Below are 17,969 nucleotides of genomic sequence, written 5' to 3'. Positions count from 1 at the left end.
TTCAATAATCTCTGGAAAAGTGAAAGAACGCATGGCTGCTGCCAAGGAAACCCTGCTCCAGTGTGCTCCGCGCTGGCCCGACTCTCCTCCCTGGGCGGGTTTCCCAAAGCCTGGAAAACTGGAATTCCAGGTCACACTTTTCACCATGGGAAATTACCTCAACACTTACAAACAAAAGCTCAGTTTTTGAGAATAATTACAAGTCTCTGCACAACACTCAAGTGCCTGCCATTTCTCATGCTTTGAATGGCGACTTTAGAGCAAACTTTCTCTCAGCAAATCAAGAATGCCTTGGTGCAACTTTTGGTGCAAATGTTCATGGTACTAAAATGATCATCACAACTTTGACTTTGATGATTCTTTAATGTAACAGCTCCGTAAAACTCAAGCCTCACTGATTGAAATAAAAAATGCCCAAAGCTAAGTTTTTGACTTGATACTAAGAATGCTTATTCTGAAACTAGCATTGTTAGCAGCCTTTTCTATTTGGTGCTTATGTGTAGAAGCAAAAACGCTAAGATGCTAAGCTAAGATTATGAGCATTTCATCAGGTAATTGAAAAAGAAGGAGAACACAAGAGAGAAAGATGATTGGTTGGATTTTGTAAAACTCTTTTAAAAGTTAAATAATAAACCAATATCTTTTTCATGTGAACATGAGGAACTCTTGGTGCATTCTTTTCTCTCTGCTTAGTTCACAGGTAGTAACGGCTAACTCTGTTGCACCTTGGTAAGCAAGGAACAGAGAAAAGAAAGCAGTGAAAGGAGAAAGAAGAAAGGACTGCTGTCTCCAATTAGAGTTTCCGTGAGAAGTGTCAAGGACTGGCCATTCAGTCCATCAAACGGGGTCCCATCCGGCCGGGTCTTCGTGCTCCACATTCCATCCTGAGCGGAATTGTGTTCTGCCCCATTTCAGACCTAAAACGGCGGTCTGGTGCTCCATATTGGAAACATGTGAGAGGAGTGTCAAAGACACATTACACGAGTCACAGCAGCTGGGGTCCTCTAAAGGTTAGCCATCTTAAAATCACTCAGCTTTCTTCTTCAAACTCTGGTTTTAACGAGATTCAACACAATAAATAACCATGATGCAGTGGATGGCTTGCAAGTGCAAACACCTTGTGTTGCACATGAGGCTTAGACGTGTGGAGTGATGGCAGTGTGGAGTATCAACAGCTGGTCCTGCGCTAATCTACTCATCAGTTTAATTAAAGCTTACTCAGTTGTACAGTCACTGTTGATTCAGCCTACTGCAGCGTGTCAGACAGAACCTGATTGTGTAACAGGACCACTGGATTTTTTTTCCCTCTCTACAACATCTGGGAGAAAGTCGGTGTCCCAGTTCAGAAGCTGGACCCATCAAGTCTACATTTCTAGACATTATGCGTCATAATGGGCCCACAAGTGTTAGTCGTTTTTCAAAGGCAGAAGAAAATCTGAGTTCTTTGGCTGAATTCTGGAGACAAAACTGGTGAATCACTTACAAGCCTGATTATCCTAAATCTTTGACGTACTCCATAGTAATGAGGTTGAGCTTAGGGTAATCCTTGTTAACTTGTTGTAGGGACTGTTTTAGGGACCTATGTGTAAATTTTGTGTTGAAGTAGTGCGATGCAAACAATAGGGCTGAAATAATGTCAGTAAAATGCAAATCACAAAAGTAAAAATGGCAACTCTTGTGTGAGCTGATCATTTTTAAAACAATTATTTAAGTTATAAAGACAAATGACACTTTTTGAGTTATTTGACGTTTTAAGATACTGAGGCTTGTACTGCAAAAAAATAAATCTTAAAATGTGTGGTGGCCTTGGGGAAATTAACTCTTGTGTTGTCCTGGGGTCACAGGGTGTTCCTGTTTGTAAACAATGTTTATTGGCCCCATATTCTCCCTCAAAAAAGAAAAAAACATGGCAATGGTTTGGACTAAAGTAAGGATAAAGGTGTAACACAGAATTTATGACAGTTTATACTTTATGCTTAAAATAACAGTAAAGACCCCAGTCCTCTGGGGTCATTTTTGACCCCCAGAGGACAAGGGATATATGACACACAGGAGGACATTACAAGGGTAAAGCCAGGCCTTTTTCACCAATTTATATCACTTTAAAGACAAAGCAATGGATTAATCAAATGTATACTTTTTCTTTCTGTGCAAAGAAAACCAAGTTCCATACATTTTCAAAGATACAACCCCTCAATTGGGATAAAACTGCCGCCATCACACTGTCTATCCAGATTGATTGCACCTTGGTTTAATTATTCAATGCATGGACTAATCACAGATCTCCAGCTGCATTAAAATTCAAACTTTCCTCTCTGGGAATCACATACATTCATCATTAAATATTCAAAATGAAATAAAAAATGACTTCAGTATTCTTTCAAAAAGCAGGGAAATAACTGTGTTGATATATTCCTGTTTTAGCCTGCAGCAGAACATTTTGTCCCGTGCGGCGCATGTTTGATTTGCTGATGACATCATGTTTTATTTCAGACTGTGAGATATAACAAAGAACATCTCTTAAAAAAACCCCATAACTTTTGATCTTTGTGAGTGTTAAAGCACTTTCTCTCTGCATGGAAACAGTGTGTTTGTTCATGGATGTTGGGAAGATAGTGAAAGTGAAACGTGGCCATCTAGTGGTAAACATTTGACAGTGAGGATTGCTGTTATCTGCAGTACTTAGGGGATTGTGAGGGGAAAACCATTCGTATCCCATCAGAGTAACAGAAACATTTATCTTCTCCTGAAGCTGAAGGACATTAACGTTACATAGGGAAGGCGTTCAGTTTGAACTTAAGTATCATCAAATTTCCCTACTTGTCAGAAGAAGCAGACCAGCATTTAGCTCGCAGGGCTCAGCCTGTCCTCTAAACACACAGCTTTTCATTCCAGACTCCAAAACACAAAGGACACATGACATGAACCAGCAAAGCTCAATAAAGTAGAACTGTCAACAGAGCATGTGCCTGCAGCGTGAGCCCTCCGCACTCAGAAACATTGCAGCCTCAGCTTACTGACCAAAACCTGGAAAAAATTGGAAATGAAAGATTTATCATGTCTGTAGGCATGCAGGACCAGAGCTCTGCAGAAAACTGTCCGGCCAGCGCGAGTTAAATATTTCAGCTAAATCCTGCAGCATTCAGGATAGAGATCTAGCAGCGTTCAACATCAAGGGAGAAAGCTGGCAGGTGTCCACTGACCATTCAGTGTAGTGCTTTGAAGCAACAATATTTGAAGTTGTGCATGTCCTGCTGCAACACCTTTACGAATAACCTCTGAATTATTCATACAGCATGAAACAATCATAACAAAGCACATGAAGCACATCGGTTCGCACATGTCGGCTCCTCTTAATCTCTCACGCACACCCTCTCTTCTAACCCCCATGAGATAAATCATCATCAGAGCTTCAAACTCACATATGGAAGCTGTGCTTTCCGGCGATGGCCCAGCCCACAGCACGGCATGAAGGGGACAAGGGCGGGGAGGAGCGGACCGCCGTCTCACAGGCTCCCTGTCAGGCAGCAGCATCCGCTCAGCCTCGGTCCATGCCTGCACACGTGGCCCACATGGGGGTGCGGACCACCAGGAGATGCAGGGGTCGTGTTGGAGGAGATCCTTGATGGAGGAGTTAGCAAAGGTTTCCACAACACCCCCTCTTGTGTGTCCCTCCACCCCCGTGCACACCAAATCCCCCCACCCACCCCAGGTTCTGAAAAGATTTAGAAAGTCTGACTCCTCTACCCTCTCCTCCTCCTCCTCCTCATCGTCCGGCCGTCTTCATGTTGTCGTAGCAGAGAGTCCACGAGCTGCACGTCTGAACTGACTGTTTACCCCACCTTGAAAAAAACTGTAACAGCTCTAGCAGGTCCTCTGGGCTGCCAAATCCTCTGCAGTGCTGCTGTGTGCTGTGGCGGGCTGGCACACTGGTTCAGCTGCTGGTGGATTTACACACACTCATCATCACACACAAGTTCCCTCTCAGCACGGGAAGGAGGTGGAGTTCTGAGTGTCCTTTATTGACCGCTGTCCCTTGCTTCCTAATGGATGGCGCCTCTATACTCTCCGCCTCTTCTCCTTTTTTTTAATCTAAAGGTTCATCTGCTATAAAAGCGTCACACAGCTTTCATCTTGGCATTTTTCCTCCCCTTTTATCTCAGACTTTATTACCTCCTCACTCAATTCCTTTGCTTTTTTTGCTTCACGTCTGGACTCACTCATCATCTGCACTGCATTATCCCTCACACTTCTTCAGGACAGGGGCTGAGACAGCTACTGGTTGCTGAAGAGAATGCACCGTGCACTCATGATGCAGAGAGTGTGTGCACAACTCTGCCTGTGGTGCAGAGGGGGATGCCGCCTGCACGGTTTGGTCATGTCAGGGTGGATGCAGAGTGTGAGCGCAGGGCTGGTGTGATTGTTTCTACACGTCACACAGCTTCTTCACACTCTGGCGTGTTCCTGCCGCTTTCAGGTGATCAAGCTCAGCGTGACAGGCGTCGCAAATGCAGTGTCAGCCAGAGGAGCACATACTCTCTCTGCATGTCTCTGTGTCTCTCTGTGTCAGCATTCAGAGGAAGATGAGCATTCTGCAAGAGGCTGCGAAGAAAACACTCATACAGGCGACAAGAGCATGACCGGTTGTGTTTCTGTGTCTCATGTAACAACAAGGGCATTGAGCGCAAACACGCAGCAGGAGGATGGGGGAATTTTGATGGTCCCAGAAACCCTCTGGCTTTGCCTTTTTCCTGAGAAACTTGTTCACAATTATTAAGCGTGAATTTTCTGGATGCCCTTTCAAGCTTTGTCAAGTCAATTGCGAACCATATGTTCAAAACAATATTTAATCAGCCACGTTTTCTTTAGAGTAGTTTTAGAACAACAAAAAATGGGTTAACTTCAGGGCTACAAAGAATTGTTTTGTTTACAATAACCCTTCATATGGTAATCTTGCTGTTTTTTCACAAACAACCACAAGAGGGCACCTCCCATTATCAAAATAGCTAATTGCATGAGCTAAAATGATTGCATTAACGTGTCAGAAAAACTTGCAAGGAGACTGAATGTTTATGTCAGCACAGTATAACCTGATCCTTTTCCAGAATCTGCCCCATGATGTGTCGTCGGGACATTGTTGGGCTCTAGGTTTAATTGTCGAAAGGAGCTAGCTTGTTTGGGGAGGTAAGGTTGGAAACTGTGTCAATCATACAATACATCCTTGATGCACTACATGAGTTTGATTGGATACGATACAATTGCATGCGATTCAAACATTACAAAAAGTTTTGATAAGTTTCGAGAAGTTGTGAGAAGTTACAAGAAGTTCTGATATGATCTGTTACCATAAGTTACAATAAGTTACAATATGTAACAGGATGAAACAGGATGAAACAATATGAAACAAAATGAAACGATATACGATATTTGGTTTTTGGTTAAATTTGATTTATATTTTAATTTTATGTGATGCTTAATGATTTGTCACGTTATGATACTTTATGATGCGTTACAATACATCTTGTTACGTCTTGTTATCGTAAAGTTAGATTTATTACAATATGATATAACAATGTGATACAATATAAAACAATACATGATACTTGGTTTAATTTGATTTACCATTTAATTTCATCTGACACATTAGAATACTTTACAATACTTTACAATGTGTCTTGTTATGTCTTGTTATGCCTTATTGTGTTACTAAACAATAGAGTTTGATTTTATTTGTTACAATATGATGAAAAACAATGCGATACCATAAAATTGGATTTCCTACAATATTATTTGTTATATTTATTTCTAATTTGATTCAGTACATTTAGGGTACAATACCACACATTTAGTTTTGACATTACCATACAATACAATTTGATTTGATTTGTTAAAATATTATAAGATACCGTACCATAAGATATGATATGATACAGTTTGATTCAAAGCAATACAATGCTGTACGATCCCACACGATACAAAAAAAATACAATGAGATTCAATAAGATTCAATTTTATAAAATAAGATTGTCGCCCATGACAGGAGAGCTAAAAGGTAATGTATAGTGAACGGGTGGCTTTGCAAAACTGAATCCTGACAGGGAGGCAGGACCCAAAGGTAAAGCATAGGGGTCTTATCATGACAAACCTCCATGGTCATGGTCATGTGTTACATCCAGCATATAAACAGCCTTTAGTTTGAGTTTACTCAAGCAAAGAGCCTCTTAACATTAAGCCTAAATAAACTAAATACCAAGAGCAGGAGTGTAATTTGACATGTACAGTGGAAACACTGCCCTCCTCCCAAGTGAGGTGTTGCAAAGTCTTATGGCTCTCAGGAGGAAGGATCTCCTCAGTCTGTACGTGGAACAGTTCAGAAAGAGCAGCCATCCTTTTCAAACTACACTGCAGTATTAGAGATAAGGGTACAGATGATGATAGTGCTGTTTTGGCAAATGCAGATGGCATGTGGCCTGTTGTGAACCCTAATGCTCATCAGTGATAGTACCAATATCCATATATCACCTACTCACTGTGATAGACTCTCAGCTAAACGTAAATCTGCCACCCTCTTTCATCAACACTGGAGCATCTTCAGTTCACTGCCAGTAATTCTCTAGCTGACATATGTCTGTTTTGATGGAGGTGTCATTATAAACATAGAGGTGTAACTTACAGTGAGAGGGGTAATGTATCTCCTGTTTGAGAGGCAGTCATCACTCACCTGCTGCTGACGCTGGGATAAATAATGCAGGAGAGCACGTCGACAAATGTAAATCAAGTCTGTTTTATGTTGCAGCTTCAAAGCTCCAGTTGACGTCACCAACTCCAAAAAAGCGCATCTTTTATCGTCACACCCATAACATGAGCAGTGAAGCTACAGTGCAGCTCACACAAAGACAGAACTGTGCCTCCTCTTTTGTTCCCATTTTATCACTGCAGTACGTGAAAAAAGAGCAGACTTCTAGAAAGGAACCGACTGAATGTATTTAGCATCTAGTTAATATTTATAAAAACAGTGTCTGTCATCAACTGCTTACTATGCAACCCCTGTGGTGTTCCTCAGGGGTCAGTTCTCAGACCCCTTCTGTTTATCCTATAGACTGTAAAAAAATGGACATCACCTTGCTAGGCTCAAAGTAAGGTCACCACAAACTCTTCCCCGTGGTGACTGGCTGCAGTATTGGTCAAAAAATCCATCTCCCCAGCCATCCCAGATGGGCTGTGGCCAATTAAAAAAAAAAAAACACATCCTTGAAATGTTTCTCACTTCCCAATGTTGTGATAATTTGAGATATTATTAAGCTGTGTTGTGTGCAAGTCCCCTTTTTTTTCTAAAAAGTTTTGTTTTCATTAGTTATAAGAGGTTAAAAACAAGGATTTACGTCACGTTCAACAGTGAATGACAGCTGCCGCTTTTGTGTAGTTTTTTCGTTTTAGCTGCCCAACAGGGGTATCTTGGCTTCAATGGTGCAAGGTGGAGTTACACTGTCCACTATATACAGTCTATGGTTTAGCCTACATGCAACCTTTGGGTCAAATTCTGCAGAACTCAAATGTGGGCTATTATCATTAGGTTTCATTTTATTTTTGCTTACAAATTGCTTTCTTTCAAAATTAGCATTCAACAAAGGAAACCTCTTGGGTTGTTTTGGTATCATATTTGGGTACATACCTTAAACAAATGGATGATATCCTTTAACTTGGAGTAAGAAAGAGCTCATATTAATACAATCATTGAGTATCAGTAACCAGGTTGCATACCTGCTTTCTTTGATTTTCCCACTAGATGGCAATGTGGCACTTCTATACTGGCAGATAAAGTAGGAATGTTTCCATATTTACAAGATTTAAACCCATGCATCACTGCTGTGGTCTGATGCCAAAAAGCACATATGTCCCTCCAGAAATATCTACAGTTGGAAAACTATGACATGTGTACCTCAAAGTTCAGACAAAGGTCTGCAGGGTGAATGCTATGCTCCAGGTTTTCAAGATTTTCAGTGGCAGCTTCTCCATACCACCACAGTTAGGCACTTGTTATGTAAAAAGTCATGACTGCCAGATCTGATAAGCATCAAAGTCAATAATAAGTTCTCTGTGTCACCCTCTCTCTCAGTTTAGATGAAGGAAAATAATCGAGAGGATGATGAAAGAGAGCCAGCAATCAGGGGGAGTGTGAGAAGGGGTTTCCTGCCCTCGCCACACCCTGCCAGACAGCCTTTCATCACCAAATCCATTTCTCCAGCCTGAATGTACAGACAGAGAGGGCCGAAATGCAACAATGTGCCGCAGAAAAGCTGCTGACATCACGACGCGCTGTTGTATGGAGAGGGCGGTGAATGAGACAGAGGGAGGTGGGCGATACAGAGCCTGGTGCAACCATTTACATAAACATAACAAGTGTGGGAAGCAGTAGGAGGTCAATTATGATATAACACTCTGAGTTACAGTATGCAAATAATGGTTGGAAATACTGTACATCAGATCCTTGATGATATTGTTTTTGTTCAAGCTATCTTCCCTATTTCAGATATTTACAAGAGCCAGAGGGACAACTTGCATCCTTTTTCTGGAGCTTCTTTGCAGATAAAAAGTATAAAGTGAGCAGATTTTTATCACCAGAAACCCTTCTTTTTTGGGACAGTCTGACAGGAAAAATCTGGCTTTCAAGTCAGTGTCTTTTTATAAATTTAACTTCTTTTGTAGACTCCCGAGCCATTGTTCTCGTGTTCTGTCCCGTTGCAAGCTCTGAGATTTGTCTCTGAGCGGCACTTTGTTAACTGTTTTTAGAGATGAGCTATATAAAGAAAGTTTATTATTATTCAGGGTCACTGGGTGCTGGATCATTTCCCAGAATGCATTGGACACAAGAAAAACTGTCTGAACATATAAAACCAGTCTACAAATGGGAGGGAAAAACACACCTGGAAATCACAGGCTTTGTGTTGTGTATTTTCTGAGGACATGTTCATAAGTTTTAGTAAAGATTAAACTTGTTGGCTCTGTTATGGGCTGGAGTCTTGTCCAGGGTGTACCCCAATTGTGTATTTTGAGGCAAAAGGGCATCGGCCCTCCTTATTAATCCAACTGCCAATAAGACTCAATTCAAAACTGTGTTATTTTGGCTCTGATATAGCTGCTCCTCTCATGCCTGCAGTCTCTACTCTGTCTCCAGGATTGTCCCTCCCACAGTACCATCTGATTGGTTACATGGAGAGTCATGGCTCAGATAACAGCCAATAAGCAGTGAAAGCTGTGCATGCACGGTGCTCACACACTGCGGAGAAGAGAAAGTTTTGCCGAATGGAGAACCTCCAGAGCAGATATATGTTTCGAAAGTAAGTTTGGGCAGAAGACTCCTGAAATTGTAATAAACATCCCAGTCCCAGGTTTTTAAATTTTCATTTGACTTAATAAGACATGCTGCTGAGCCTGGGAGATGTTAAATATGTTTAAAGGCACTTAAAATTAAGTGGTGGAGTTTGCACTATTGAAATTTTTGACACCAATATTTTTACTTTAACTGCAAATGAATATCCGCTCCAAATATCGGTGAGCAGCCTCTTTGACCACTAATAATTGGAATCAGTATCAGCTCCAAGAGCACACATCTGCAGGGACTGAGCGTCGCTATATCGTCATCACATAGCGGAAAAGGCAAACCGGAAGTTGGTCTTCCTCGTGTTTTTTTTTTTTTTTTTTTTTTTTTCTTTAATGTAAGAATGTGCAATTAAAGTTATTACAGTACTGAAGATTCTTTTGTTTTTGGAGTCCTTTTTTTAGTATTACCAAAGTACAAATAACAATAAACACATAGTTGCAGCCAGGGGCTAAGATACAGCAATCATCCAACAAAGATGCACAAAAATATACACATAACAACACAAGAAAAAGAAAAGTTAAAATATTCTTTGTGTTCTTTTGACTTTTTTGGCGCTACGATGCTCTCATTAAACTGAAAGTTGGACATATTCGAGATTTTATTCGGGGCTCCATAACAAAATTTGTTTTTATTTTCCTGTTTATAGTTAACGGAATTCAGACTGGCGCTTTACCCCTGGTTGTGTTTCTTAACCATTTTTTGTTGTATTTCTGGTTTAAAGTTTTGTTTTGTTTCTTACATGAATTACTGTTTCATTTGAAACATGCATAATCCATGTCAACAGAATAACGTCTACAAAATCTGGTTACGTCGAAATTTCATTTGTGTTTCATTGAGATCTGGTATTATTGACTCTAAGGGGCGCCCGAGTTCCTGCATGGTGTCGTACAGCTGAAAAAGTGAAAAAAATAGACGAAGAAGACCAACTTCCGGTTTGCCTTTTCCGCTATTTGTTGACGATATGGCGACGCTCAGTCCCTGCAGATGGGTGCCTCTCATCAGCTCTAAAAAGACATATCGGTCTATCGCTAAATAACATCACCAAGTCTCCATTGGAGGATGTCTAACAAACCATGTATGACTGTGTCCAAAGTGAAAATAGAGGTTTTAAAGGCTCTGAACCTAGAAATCCTGGTCTAAAAATTAAGGATGGGCACCTTTGGCATTTGAAACGATACAGTACCAATGCCCAGTACCTGGCAACCAGCATCGGTACTCAACGGTACCAATGTTTCTGTACTTTTGGGTGTGTTTTGGGTAATAATTATTAATTTGTTTAATAATAAACCTCAAAATTTTTAAATTTAAGATACTTATTACTCGATATACAAATCTGCATTACTGTGTGCATCTCCAGCATGGAAAATTGCCTACTCTTTGTCTCCTTCACAGTCATGAAGATGCGCTTAGGTGCTGAAACATAGTACCTTTTGATTTTACTGAATTGGTACTTGGTTCTACGGACATATTTTGGTTGGTACCTATAAAAGTACCTAATTTGGGACCCATCCCTGCTACAAATGAACCCAAACCATCTGTGATAGAAATGAAAAACAGTAATAGTGACAGAAGGCAGTGTGGAGTGCACTTTCTGAGATTTTGCTGGAGGCTGGCCGCAAAAGCGCTAAATATCACAAACCAAGCCAAAAACAGCTGATTTTTACAGCAAAGAAAAACATGTTTACAGCATGGATTCAATTGAGTATCCCATGTCTCTTTCTGCACATATTTAATCTCAAATTTAAATGAAAAGCGTTCAGAACAAAAAAAATGACTGATCTGACCTCCAGCAAACAAGCATTTCAAATGTCCTCCTCTTTTGAGGACAGACATCAAAGCTAGCACTTTTTTTTAACACATGTACACCCCAATCTTGCTTTTAGCAAAGACCGGTTAATCACAAGTAAATCACAAGACAGTTGGTCTCTTTTTTCACATTTCATACTGCTTAAGCATGCTACAGTGAAACCTCTGTGTAATTTACTGTTGAACTGAGACCCTCCAGAAACTGATGAACAGATAGAAGAATAACCAATTATTCGTCCGTTTGTCCGTTTGTCCATCCATCCATCCATTATATTAACCTCTTTTCCCACCGCTGTCATTTGGCCCACCCCGGACACATCGCCAGCCAATCACAGGGCTTTCATGTTGAAACCAACAACCTTCCATGATCACACTCATAGCTGCAGGCAATTTAGTGCCACCAATCAACCTGACAAGCATGTTTTTGAACTGCGGTAGAAAGCCAGGGATCTCAAACTCCTCACTTGCTGTGAAGTACCAGTTCTAACCACTGCCCCACGCCCCATATATAAGCAAGAAATGACCTCAACACAGCTCATATGAGGAAGTCTTCTTTGGAGTTGGTACATAATAACCACTGACTTCACCTTAAATTCAGAGAAATTGCGGCGAGCAAATTGACATCAGTGACATTTATCATCATCACATGATGATAATCACCACCAGGTTCCAAGACAACTGGTTGACACTAAGGCCAGTAAAAGAAATCATCCTGAACAATGACAAATGGGACTTGCACAACAAATCACAAAATGTTTGCTGACAGTTTGACAATCTCTTTGCTTACACTGCCGAGCTGGACCACCTCCGCATAAATAAAAATAAACCATCCACCTGATGTTGAAGTTTGCTGACAAATCTCTGACAGTCCTGCCCCTCTTCCTTCTCAATGGACTTGAGCTCCGGTTCAACGTTGACCCTACTACTCCCACGGCTGAGCGTTCGGGGCCGGCCCAGACCTCCACCCTTCCCAGCCTCCTCCATACTCCCCCGGGCATCAAACCATGACCACAGGGAGCGTCTCTCATCCTTTTTCTCTCAACCTACTCACTGTCTGCCCTCTGGCCTCCAGCTTTAGCAGCATGAGTAACTCTGTCTTAAAGGAGCTGTTTATATACCGTTGCTGGAAATTCATTTTTATGAACCTCGAAGCTGTGGTGGATCGATTACGGGGACCTTTATGAGCCTTAGCTGTTCATAAGACGCCTACGGCCAGGACTGTGAGGCAGAACAGGTCAGACAGGAGGGAGAGCTAAACAAAATACACAAGAGATCGTTTCAAAATCTCACATCCAGTCATGCAAACATTCTTCAGTAAACAGCAACTCTGATTGCCCACAGTGAGAGAAATGATAAAACAAAGAGGAAGGAGAACAACATGAAAGCTGTGTGACAGATTGATGAATAGGCAGTGAGATAACCACAAAGTTGCATACTTTGCCTGCTTGGTGTTAGTTTAGGGATTTAAATACTACGTCCTCATTCTTCTGTGAAAGTGAAAATAATCACAGACAGCATGATGGAGCACGAGATGAAGAAAATAAGGTCAGATAGAAGCTGCTGTTACGACAGAACAAATGAAAAACAGTATTTACATAATTATCCAAACAAAGGAAAAGTTACTGGAAGGTCTGCTATTTCTGTGGCCCTCTTGCTGCAAATATCTAAAAGAGGATATTCTTACAAAGCATGCAAAGACCTCACTGACCCTGAGACACATTATCTCTCCACACTTCCCACATCCTTTGTCGGTCACTTGCTTTAATGGCCTCTTATTTCTGGAGGATGGGACACTATATTGCAGATAGATACTAACTCTCAGGCTGATTGAGTTTATTCGTGATGACTCAGACTGAAGGGGAACTCCTCACTATGGGACAGGACTGTGGGAATGGGCATGAGCTCCCAGGGGTGGCAGTAAAATCAGGCGATGTCTCACTGAGCAGCTCTTGTTGAGTTGTTTCACTGGTGATAGCAGCTCATTTCGACTGCTCTGAGAGCGGCCTTGAGAGGAAGCAGACAGTGGATCGGGAGGTGCCGTCGTGCTCAGGTTTCCTCCAGCTTCCCGTCGCACTGCTGCTGCGCTGCCAAAGATGAGATGATGCGTACCTCCTCCAAAAAAGGCAGAAACATTTAGGCAGGGGCGCGCATCCTTAACCCAACTCATCCTGTCCCTCGCAGGTCTGCTCAACAAAGTCCAGACACACAAGTCCGTACCTTGCGGGGTCTGCTTTATAACAGGACAATGTGTCGCTGCTGCACTGAGGACACATCCCCGAAGAGACACTTCCACTTAACATTCTCTACCCAGCAGTGTTTACAGAGAGCTTTCACTGCAATGCACATCTCACCCCTGATGGATGATGATGACTAAAACCGGGCTCTTATGCCAGTTTGCATTTGCAGTCAGGAATTTATACACATCCAAGTGTTTCATTCCTGAATGAAACAATTGTATTCAGGACATTTCATAGCAGTGACTGTCTTGTAAAGAGCCAACAAGCTGATACATCTTGTAAAATACGAAACTATGTCCCAAGGTACTTCGATCCTACTATCACTGTACCAGAACACAATGTCCACTGGTTTTGGCTCCAGATAGAGAAGAGATGAGATGAAAACTGGAACATAAGGGATAGGAGCAGCTTGAAACAAAGTTTCCTGGACAGACTCAAACAGGGATTCGCATTTACCCCCAAGCAAGCGCTATTTATACTTCTTTTTGAAACTTAACCACCTTTAAATCTTTTCTTTCTCAGCCAGTACCTCCCTGACTATCTCAGGGTGGGGAGAAATATGTACCAAGTGGAACCATGAAGTGCTCTGCTTACAGTGTCTTCTTCAGAAACCAACAACCCTTCACAGGGCGAGATGCCTACATTCTACTTTTGGAAATTCCACAGAGCTTGTGTAGCATTTAGAGCAAGTATTACAGTTCATTTTGTCTGATATTGATGATATTTTATAAGATTTTTCTGCTTTACTTCTTTCTGTATTTATCTGCTTAATTAAAACATATTTTCAAAGTTTTTTCTTGATTAGGCCTGTCACGATAACAAATTTTGTTAGACGATAATTTTCAAAAATATTATTGCCGATAAACGATATTATTGTCAATGTTATTTTGATTTTTTTCCCCATTTTTTCATTGATGTAGTTATGATAAATAGGATAATAAAGTGAGTACACTATATCAAAAGCAAGAAACTTTAATTTTTTAAGAGTATTTAACTGTAATTAAAAGGTCAGGATCTTTTAAATAAAATAAATTTAACAAAAAATATAATAAGTTTAACAAACAAGAAAGAGAAAAAAATACAATGAAAATGAAATGGACTCTCTTTTAGAAAAAAATACATGTCAATGAAAATAATCAATACTAATCAAAGACAATAAAACATAGACCCTGTCTCTAAAAAAAAAAACGAAACTCAAAACAAAAACAAAAAACAACTATATAAACTATAGCCTAAATAAAAGGGAGTTTATACAGTTCCTGAATTGTTTGTAACATGTACTTTTTCCCAGTCAATCCGTACTGTCTGTCAAACATTTTTAACATTTCTGGCTTTCAACCGTATTGAAGGGCTGCATTTTTTTGGCAATGTAGCTGTCTTTTAGCGCCCACCATTTGGTGCTTTTATTTCTATTTACTTTGCAGACCAAAAGCCTCAGTAAGAGTGGATTGTCAAAGAACAAGGCTCCGCTGCACCTCCCTCTTCTTCTTCGTTGCCACTATTTTCAAACAAATGCAACATATCAGCCCGTTGGTGTTCATGAGCTCACACTTTGTTCATTCTGATAAAAAACTAAATATTCCCACACTGGGACTGTGGCAGGCGGCTTAAGAACTGTATATTTCGTGCCATCACTCATATTAGCGTGTGTTTCCTCCTTACCCCTCAGGACACTCAGCTCTCTCCGTGTGTACGCGTGAGCAGCCCCATCTTCACCCCAAAGATCGCATTGTTGACAGATGCTCACTCCGCTATAAATCTGCTAAATCCGCTATAGAACCTATGCACCCCGATGTTAGGAAAGATAGACGTAGTGAGCCATCTTCTCATTCAGCCTCTTTGGTTGAAAGAGAGGAGGAAAACAAACATGCATGCACGTGTCAGTTTATCGAGGCTGGCAAGCTTACCAAGGACGATTTTAGTTATCGTTCGGTTAATTGATTTATTGATTATCGTGACAGGCCTATTCTTGATTTTTATCTGTAATCAAATCTAAAAACTATCTTTTGAAAACAACAAGCCTGGATGCGCTTGAGTTTGTTGCAGCAGCTGATCAATCACATTAGCTAACGATGATATTGAAAACTACACCAACAACAAATATTTATCCATCATATTTCCAAGAAACGTTATGACATCATGGAAAATTTCTCCCCCTTCCCGCCACCAGAGCCCTCCAAAGTACCTTACCTGGCGAACAAGACTGTTGGTTGTGGTGTCAGAGGAGGTGCTGCCATCTGAACCCTTGAATCGACCTTTTCTTCTTGCTCCTTTGCCATGAGACTAAAGACAGTCAAAACAAAAGAAGAGATCAAAAGAGGAAATTTAATTATTTGTGGTTGTTATGGCTCTTTCAAGGAATGCTTAAAATACACTGCTGGTTGTGTAGTTACATGACAGGCAGATAGGTGTCGCACAGCATGAAGGCTGCCAGAGAACCAGCCGGAGAGGAAGTAGCATCCAGTCCGCTACACACAGAACATTTACATGCAGCTTAAGAAATTGGACTGTGAGCCTAGTCAGCATGAGATCAGTTAGATACAAGATAAGTTAGACCTAGAACAGACTTAGCATAGCTCAATCGACACTTGTAGATAATGTGATATTTATTGGACTGCCGTTGGATTTGGCAGAACTTGGAACAGATGTGTCATGGAGGAAAAATTGCACACTGATCCGACAGCACAACGCAAGCAGCTTAAACAAAAGGAACTCCATGTCAGTAGTTTGACACACTTTGGTTACAGTCAGGATGATGTTGACAAAAAAGTTGTGAAGTACCTCTTCATTAGGTGAAAGATATTTTTAAATTAATACCACAGAATTAAAATGATCTTTGTGGCTCGCTAGAATTTTTTTTTATCTTCTCCTTTTTTATTTTTTTTTATTTCCACAAAACATTTAACCTGACACGCCACACAAACAGTTTCATATATCCGCCACGGAAATATTTAACTAGTCCATCTGGGTAGCAGCTCTTCCGATTTGTTTTCAGAGGCGGGGCTTAAAAAAAAATCCGCAGCTGGTGATTGAACAACCGTTCTGATTAACACACTCACCACAGACCAATCCACATCAAGCCACGGTATGACGTAGCTTATATGAGCTGATGCTTCTAAGAAACAATAGATGAACAACTACTGAATCACGAGAAACAACTGTGAAAAAGGCGTTAGACGACAGCTTCCGTTTATATAAATTTAACTTAAGAATCAAAGGAACGCTGACAGCGTAGTTCAAGTACGAAAGTCTGCTGACGTCACGTCTGCTCCCACAGCTACCTCTGATTGGGCCGGTTAGAATTTAGCCGAGGGAAATCGCTGGTCATTGGAGCCTAGCAAGATGGACCTGCAGGAGTTCAGAAATTGAATCAGGCAGGTCCGTCTGCTCTGCAAGGTTACAAAACATTTCCATTCCAGTTAATTTGTGTTTTCAATTCCATTGTTTCAATAAATAAATCTTAATTGGTCATCTGTACTTGTTCATTTCAGTTACTTGCTTCAAAATGCAAATATTTACATGATGAACTGAGTTGAGGGTGGGATAACCACACATTAACCAAAATGATTTTTATTTTTCCATTATTGCCTGGTCCTTCCATATACCAGTATAAATTTTACAATCTCTATTCCTAAATTAAATATGGGGCTGATATTGATGATTTGGTAACTTCAGGTTTTTGTAACTTGAGCTGAATAGATGAGCCCAGTCCATTGGTCTATTGCGACCAACATTTGCTCAAGCTTTTTGAGTTTGAACAGGACCGATGCCAAATAGGGATCCACTGATCCAATCTTGGTATCAGGTATTGGTCTGATACAGACTCAGAAAGCAAGATCAGATATCATTGAGAAAGTGCTGATCCATAGGACAGATCTATTAAACTCAGTTCTATGCTCTTCCGTGTTTAGTCACTAACCATATGTGTGTACTTAGTCTTTAACAACATAAAGTCGAGGTGAAATAGCATGAAGGAAGATCACAGAGACTAAGCAGTTCTAGGGTATTTCACTGTAGTTCCACCGACAACTCCCACGGCAAATTCAATATGTGCAAGTTAAATTCTTTACTCATCCACTGCTGAGGTTTCCAATTATATTCTAACTCCTGTAAATTTTAGAGATTTACTCACAAGTTGCCAAAACATAATCCCAAACCTCATCCTCATGTTCAGGAATAGAGAGAGGTATATCAATACTGGTATCAGATCGGATCAGTATCAGCTAATACAAAAGCCCAGGTGGCAGCATTGGTATGGGGACTTGAAAAGTCTAACTGATGCATCCTCAGCTAAAAGAGAAACTAAAAGAAACTCCTCCTCGAGCTTTAGTAGTCTCAGTTCAAAGTCAATGTCATCTGTTGGTAGATGTTTAAGAGCACTAATCCCACTTTCATAGTGTCAAAGTCAATTTCTCATTTTAGAAACTTTTAGGGCTTTATTGTGTGGTTGTGGTCTGACAAGATGAATTGAAACCATCCATAGTACCATCATCTCAATGAGAGAAATTAAAGACGGACAAAAATAGCTGATTACTGCCCTTCAG

The 17,969-nt window shown here is 40.7% G+C and overlaps 1 protein-coding gene across 2 annotated transcripts in view; it reads right to left on the bottom strand.

Moving 5' to 3' along the window:
• Positions 1-17,969, bottom strand: part of cacnb2a (calcium channel, voltage-dependent, beta 2a) — a 78,107-nt gene that overhangs the window by 58,105 nt on the left and 2,033 nt on the right. The window contains exon 2 of one of the 2 annotated variants that reach the window (XM_074693012.1): positions 15,616-15,708. In XM_074693012.1, coding sequence (XP_074549113.1) covers positions 15,616-15,708 — 93 coding nt within the window. Of the gene's footprint in view, positions 1-3,422; positions 3,647-15,615; positions 15,709-17,969 lie in introns of those variants that run through there. The other variant, XM_074693014.1, reaches the window with a different exon arrangement.

This window comes from Halichoeres trimaculatus, unplaced genomic scaffold (assembly GCF_033239565.1).
Source record: "Halichoeres trimaculatus isolate MK-OKI-2021-1 unplaced genomic scaffold, fHalTri1.1 fHalTri1_scaffold_18, whole genome shotgun sequence".
NCBI lineage: Eukaryota > Metazoa > Chordata > Actinopteri > Labriformes > Labridae > Halichoeres > Halichoeres trimaculatus.
This window is presented reverse-complemented; position numbering and strand designations above follow the sequence as displayed.